Raw genomic sequence first — 7,729 nt, 5'->3', positions numbered from 1 at the left:
GTGGAAGAAATGTATGGTTTCCCCTTAACAAAAAAAAAAAAAAAAAAAAAGTTTGGTTCTGTGGCATGTTTTAATTCAAAAGGCCCTGTGTGTCACAAGGGCTCTTTCTCAAAATCACTGTGGCAACTTTCTGTGTTCACCACTGAGAGTCTGTGTTGCCCCAATTATCTCCTTGAACAATGTGGGAGAAAGTCGTAGTCAAGCAACCAACACTCACTAGGTTAGGAAGGAGCCTGGACAGGAATGCTCACAGCAGCTTCATTTATATTTAATAACTGCCCAAACTGGAAACAACCCAAATGCCTTTCAGCTCTTCTGCAGTCTTCCTTAGCCCAAGCTACGTAATTTCAGGTTCCCAACACTCTCTATCTCTCTCCAGCCTACCCATCCCTCAAATCCCAATTCAAATATCACCTTTGCCCCAAAGTTCCAGCTGGAAGTCAGTTCTCTCTCAAAGCATTTATAATGGTTACTGGTATGAATGTCTTCACTCTCTCACCAGACCTGCGATGCACACCTCAAGAGCAGAAGCCATGCCCTGCATCTTTGCACGCCCAACTTGACATGTCACCTTGCACTCCATCAGTGCTCGGGAAAAGCGAGTCTTTCTGGTGGAGTCAATGTGAGACTGCTAAGTGACATACTCACTTCCTAAACGTTAACTCCATTACTTACTAATCGTGTGCCCAAGTAAAGTGGCCCAAACATAACAGGTGCACACTAAATATTTAAGTTGAATGTCTTTACCTTTGGTTCAAGGATCAGTTCCACCCGCCCATTAGCATCATCTTCCTCCGAGTCTGAGTTTCCTGCTTTGATATCAAGTTGCTCAAAGGCACTGTCCAATACTTGTAAGCCATAGTTCACAGCCTCCTGGACTTTAGGAATGAGATCTACTTCTTTCTGCTCTCGAGTCTTCTCCTACAAAACAAATACCATGCAGTATGGGTCTCCAATATACTGATACTGCCCCAAGAGAATACTGTGAATGTTCTCTAAAGCCTAGCCTCGAGCTCCAAAAAAATTAATTAAAAATGTTAACAAAGTCAAATTCTGCTGAATGCCTTGACACAGACTTTGGAGTAAGACTGCAAGTTTTGGCCAGGTGCAGTGACTCACACCTGTAATCCCAGCACCTTGGGAGGCTAAGGCAGGCGGATCACAAGGTTAGGAGTTCAAGACCAGCCTGGCCAACATGGTGAAACCCCGTCTCTATTAAAAATACAAAACTTAACTGGGCATGGTGGCATGTGCCTGTAATCCCACTGCTCAGGAGGCTGAGGCAGGAGACTTGCTTGAACCAGGACCCGGAAGGTCGAGGCTGCAGTGAGCCAAGGTTGCACCACTGCACTCCAGCCCGGGCTACAGAGCAACATTCCGTTTCCAAAAAAAAAAAAAAAACTGCAAGTTTTAAATCCCAAGTTTGCCCCTTTCTAGACATGCATTGAACTACTTAATATCCCAGAGCTCCAGGATCAGTCATCATCTACAAAAGCAGAGGTGTGACTACTGTGTGGAGAAGTATCCTAACAATGAAGGGCACACTACTTCCCCACTGCTGGAGGAGCGACGGGTCTATACCTCAGATTCAGCATGACTATCTCACGAGCCTTTGTTAAGGGTCTCTTGGGTAATTTTAGGAGTTAAGACTTAGAAGCAAATACCCAGAGGTCTCATTTCTCCATTATAGTTTAAAAAGACAAAAAAATAGTGGACAATTACAATTATTTTATAAATTTGTTCTACATCAAAAGGGGGTTGGCTGGGTGCGGTGGCTCACGCCTGCAATCCTAGCACTTTGGAAGGCTGAGGCAGACAGATCGTTTGCGGTCAGGAGTTTGAGACGAGCCTGGCCAACACGGTGAAACCCTGTCTCTACTAAAATTACAAAAAAATTAGCTAGGCATGGTGACACAGGCCTGTAGTCCCAGCTATTTGGAGGCTGAGGCAAGAGAATCTCTTGCACCTGGGAGGCAGAGGTTGCAATGAACTGAGATTGTGCTACTGCACTCCAGCCTGGGCAACACAGTGAGGTGCCATTTAAAAAAAAAAAAAAAAAAATTGTTTTTAATATAAAGCGTTAAAAAAAAAAAAAAAAGCTAGGAACAGGCAGAGTTATAGCTGGTTTCTAATACCCTTTCCTAGTAACAGCTTCATCTGTTACAAGTAATAATTGTGACAAAGCACCAACCTTTACAGGTGATACATATTTTCTGAATAAATGACAGTGAATTCAAAGCTACTCCCATAATAAACTTATTCACAGTCCATTGTGCCTTCCTGAGTGGAAGAAAAAGGAATCTCTGCTGGAGTGCTAAGAAGTCAGTGTGACCCAGAACCTCTTAGCTATGATTTGGGCTCTGGTGTGAGAAGACCTCAAGAGGAAGTAAGTCAGTGCATCTGTAACACAGGAAGCCACAGCAAAAAAATGACCTCTGTAACCCTCCAAATCTATAATATTTACTATCTGGCCCTTTACAGAAGTTGTTTGCTGAGTTCTACTCTATTCTTATGCCAGAACTCAAGGATCTGATCTCTGTATTAGTTAACACACTACATTTCAGAAACAAAGGAAAGAATCCCCACTTGGGCTGCTGTCAGGAGCAGTACCTCCCTTTCCCTCCCCCACCCACCATCCCTAGTACCCTCATAATACATCGATTTCCATCACATTTCTCAAAGTCAGAAACTCAGCTGAAGAGTGATTTCATACAAGTACCTGCTCTGTTTTTTCTGCCTCAGCCTTGAGTACTGGCTCCTCCACTTCTTCATCGTATACACGCTAAATATGGAAGAAAACTCAATGTTAAAAGGTGAACGCGTCATTGGAAATAAATCACAATACAAGAATTAAATACACAGTAAATAAGGACAAAGATGGAGAAGGAAATGGTTATTCGACAAAGGGCTTGGCTGGGTGTGGTGGCTCACACCTGTAATCCCAGCACTTTGGGAGGCCAAGGTGGGCAGATCACGAGGTCTGGCGTTCAAGACAAGCCTGACCGACATGGTGAAACACTGTATCTACTAAAAAATAAAAAAATTAGCAGAGTGTGGTGGCACACACCTGTAATCCCAGCTACACAGGAGGCTGAGGCAGGAGAACTGCTTGAACCTGGGAGGTGGAGGTTGCAGTAAGCCGAGATCACACCACTGCACTCCAGCCTGGGCAACAAAGCAAGACTCCGTTGGGGAGTGGGAGGGACACACCAAAGGGCTGAGGCCGCTATGCCACTACCAGTGGGTGTCCATGAATAGTCCATTCACCAAAAAAAAAAAAAAAAAAAAAATTGTTTTTAAATACAAATTGAAGAGGGAGACCCAGGCTTCTCAGATCAACTTCCCCTTTGACTATCATGCTGCACTTCAATAGAAGAAAAGGTTGAACGACTGGTGCCTCCGGTTTTACCTTCCTATAGGTGACAGGCTAGGCCTTGGGGAAAACTCTCCAGAAGGCACTATTTTTACTTAAAACAAGATCAAACCAGAAACCTTTTCACATGTGAGTCCTAAAACTACGAACCTAAGATTCTTCCGTGTGTAACATCTAAAGTATAAGCCTATGTAAAGGCTGAACTTCCCTTTGTTAGACGAGCTTGGCTATTAGGCAAGTATGCCACCTTGCTCCCAGCCGAATAAACCTTCCTCCTGTATTCGGTGTCCAAGTTTCCTGCGGCCGCTCCTGCTACCAAATGACTAGGAAACATGATGAAAATTTAACCTCCTTGTAAACCAAGAGTTGTAAAACAGTAAGATACCAGTTTTCACACCATTTCATTTAACCTAATAATGTTGATGGGCAGTATTCTTGCCCTAGGTTACAGAGAATGTCCACTGGTGAAATTTATCAACTAACAAGCAAGAACTTTAGGATTTTGAACAATGAATGGTAAAGGCAAAATTTATTTTCATTCAGTTGCTTAAAATGGCTAATACAATTTTATTATCTCATTTGTATGAAAGCAGAGTGAAAAATCTACCACTAACTTGCCAGAAAGGCTGGGTATTTGACTGACCCTGACAGCACGGACAGGCAAAACTCTCTTTTCCAGAACAGACCCACTGCTCTGACAAATCACTGTGATTCTTTTTTTTTTTTTTAATTATTTTTATTTTTAATTATTTTAATTATTTTTTATGTTTTAAAAACCACTCAAGTATAACATGCTTTTTATAAAAAGTCAATATAGGCCAGGCACAGTGGCTCGTGCCTGTAAGGCCAGCACTCTCGGAGACTGAGGCGAGGGGATCACTTGAGCTCAGGAGTTCAAGATCAACCTGAGCAACATAGTGAGACCTCATTGATTACTGCCCCCAACAAAAAAAAAAAAAACCCTACAAAAATTAGCTAGGTGTAGTGGTGTGCACCTGTAATTCTAGCTACTTGTGGGGTTGAGTCAGGAGGATCACTGGAGCTCAGGAGGTAAAGGCTGCAGTGACCCCTGATTGCACCACTGCATTCCAGCTTGGGTGACAAAGTGAGACCCTATCTCAAAAATAAAATGAAATTTAAAAATTTTTAAGAAGAAATAAGTTAAAAGTCATATAAATGAACTGATGAAAATCTTCTGGCATTAGACAGTGGCCATGATTACAATTTGAGTATACTAAAATCCACCAAACTGCATACTTTTTAAAGGAGTAAATTTTATGGTACGTGAATTCTATCTCACTTTTTAAATTTTAAGTCAATATAAAGGCAGATGTCAAAGAGATGTATTTTAAAATAGTTCCCTCCCTACCCACAACCTGATCCTTGGCATACCCGTTTTAAGCTTGTGTGTGCTCTGTTTCCTGAGGCTCTTACACAAATATATGCAGACATGTGTACATATTTAGAACTCTCTTACCCTTCCTGCTTATTTATTTATTTATTTAGAGACAGAGTCTAGCTCTGCCGCCCAGGCTGGAGCACAGTGGCATGATCTTGGCTCACTGCAACCTCCACTTCTCAGGCTCAAAAAATTCTCTTGCCTCAGCCTCTCAGTATTTGGGATTACCATGAACAACCATGCCCAGCTAATTTCTTTTTTTGTTTGTTTTTTTAGTAGAGATCGGGTTTCACCATGTTGGCTTCATAACCTAGCCTGTGTTAGCCTAACTGACTCCATCTTGCCAGTAGGCTCCAGCTTGGCTTCTCCCTCCATGCCTCGGCCCCCTCAGGCACCTTACTGGGTCAAGCTGCACTCAAAGCTTTGGATAGTTAAAAGTAGTTCACACTGTTCACAGTACCTGTAACCACTGTAACCACATCCTGCTTGGCAAGTCTACCTGCTATTGTGAATACCTTCCTTGGTGATTGACTGTATGGAAAGTTCCCCCTGCAAACCCCCCTTCGTGACTGTATGGAAATACCCTTAGCAACCAACAATCCTGGGAACCTCCTGCCCACTGGTTACCAGCTTCCTTATCTAACTTGCTTGTTCTGCATCTGTAAAATTCTGCTTCAGCTAGGCTCCCAATCCCCTACCTAAATTAAGTATAAAGGGAAATCAAGCCCCTTCTTCCAGGCTGAGAGAATAAAGGACTCTAATTTGAAACTCAGAACGTGGTGTTTCTTCTATAACTCACTTGGATACAACACTGGCCAGGGTGACTTAAGTGATCCACTGGCCTTGGTCTCCCAAAGTGCTGGGATTACAGGTGTGGGCCACTGTGCCCAGCTGAAACTGGTTTTTTAATCTTAATAGCCATTTCCAGATTCTATGCACGAATGTGTAGAATTCCCTGTGACTAGCAGTGTGCTCAAGTGCCCATTAACCAAATCGTTGCCAGTGATTACTGCTGTCCACTGATTTAAAAATATCTGCCAATCTGATCAAACAACATTGTTTTTCAATGATCACATCCTCTGACCCAAACTTCTACTTATTGAAATTTAGCTCCAATGAAAATTATCATAAATACAAACACCAGAATGTCCTTGGTATCAAAATTTCCAGCAGAAAGTCACAAACACCAAATTTGTAATTCCATGCAATTCCAATCAAAAGCTAATAAAACATTCTGTGGCACAATATAGTAAAATAATCCCATTGGGTGCAGTGGCTCCTGCCTGTAATCCCAGCACTTTGGGAGGCCGAGGTGGTTAGAGTTTGAGAACAGCCTGGCCAACATGGCAAAACCCATCTCTACTAAAAACACAAAATTAGCTGGGCATGGTGGAGGGGCCTGTAATCCCAGCTACTCAGGAGGCAGGAGAATCTCTTAAACTTGGGAAGTGGAGGCTGCAGCGAGCTGAGATTGTGTCATTCATTGCACTCCAACCTGGACAACAAGAGTGAAACTCCATCTCAAAAAATAAAAAATAAATAAATAAAAGAAAACCCTCAAATTCACACAGAAAAGCAAAAAGCCAAAGACTGATAACCGTGACAATTCTGAATAGAAAGAGATTATAGGGACTTGCCCTATTAAGACATTAGATGTCTGCAGTGTTTAAGATTATGATACTGGCAGACAGCATAAAAACAAAACAAATAGCAGAGGGCAGAAACAGACCCACAATTCCACGGAGGCCTGCTTTTATTTTCAAATAAACACACACAAACATTCATATACAACAGTCAGTGAAGAAAAGAACAACTACACAATAAAGATTATCTATAAGGGATAAAAATTAAATCCCTCTCTAGGTAAAAAAAATTAAAAGTTAGCCAGGCATGGCAGTGAACACCTGTGGTACCAGCTACTCGGGAGGCTGAGGTGGAAGATGGCTTATACCCAGGAGTTTGAGGCTGCAGTGAGCTGTGTTTGCACCACTGAACTCTAGCCTGGGCAAGAGAGAGAGATCCTGTCACAAAAACAAAAAAAGAATAAAAAGCCAGAGATACCAATGAATCCCCATCCAAAATGATTAGAGTTAAGGACAAATATGGAGGGTTGGCACCTTTGAAGCAAATGTGGCAAAATATCAAATTACTAATGCTAGGTGCCGCATCTACTTAGCACTTGTGGTTTCTCTCTAAACTTTTCCATACTTATGAAACATTTCATAAATAACATTTAATATTGGAGGATTATTATATGGTTTAAGAACAAAAAAGTGAAGTTCACAAAAGTCTCAAAGATGTGTTAAATAAGTTCACATTAACAAAAGTAGGCTGCAAATGCAAACACACACACACACACACACACACACACACACAGAGTCATCTAGAAAAGGTTAAAGTTGACTGGGCGCAGTGGCTCATGCCTGTAATCCCAGCATTTTGGAAGTCCAAGGCAAGTGGATCATGACGTCAGGAGATCGAGATCATCCTGACTAACACAGTGAAACCCCGTCTCTACTAAATATACAAAAAATTAGCCGGCCATGGTGGCACATGCCTGTAGTCCCAGGTACTCAGCAGCTGAGGCAGGACAATCTCTTGAACCTGGGAGGGAGAGGTTGCAGTGAGCTGAGATGGCGCCACTGCACTCCAGCCTGGGCAACAGAGTGAGACTCTGTCTCAAAAAAAACAACAAAAAAAGAAAAGGTTAAAGTTAAAAAATAAAAAACATAAAGTAATATAATGAAATGTTCAATGGTTGGTTAATTTGGGCTATTTGATTTTTTTTTTTAAGTTCAATCCTTTTAAGCCTGACGTCTGCATGGGAAATAGACTTAGAATATATGTGCTAGGGCTGGGCACAGTGGCTCACACCTGTAATCCCAGCACTTTGGGAGGTTGAGGCGGGCTGATCACAAGGTCAGGAGTTGAGACCAGCCTGAACCCCTCACCCTCCG

At 42.2% G+C, this 7,729-nt stretch overlaps 1 protein-coding gene across 8 annotated transcripts in view; it reads right to left on the bottom strand.

Annotated features, from left to right (window-relative positions):
• The window catches only part of WASHC2C (WASH complex subunit 2C), a 65,673-nt gene that overhangs the window by 51,433 nt on the left and 6,511 nt on the right, over window positions 1–7,729 (bottom strand). For all 8 annotated transcript variants that reach the window (XM_017518774.2, XM_017518777.2, XM_017518782.2 and 5 more), the window contains exons 4-5: window positions 2,720–2,782; window positions 748–921 (exon numbers count right to left, since the gene is read on the bottom strand). In XM_017518774.2, coding sequence (XP_017374263.1) covers window positions 748–921; window positions 2,720–2,782 — 237 coding nt within the window. The remainder of the gene's footprint in view (window positions 1–747; window positions 922–2,719; window positions 2,783–7,729) is intronic.

The sequence above is a fragment of the Cebus imitator genome, unplaced genomic scaffold (genome assembly GCF_001604975.1).
Source record: "Cebus imitator isolate Cc_AM_T3 unplaced genomic scaffold, Cebus_imitator-1.0 Scaffold704, whole genome shotgun sequence".
Lineage (NCBI taxonomy): Eukaryota > Metazoa > Chordata > Mammalia > Primates > Cebidae > Cebus > Cebus imitator.
Note: the sequence above shows the minus strand (reverse complement) of the source record. Positions and strands in the feature narration are given on the sequence as shown.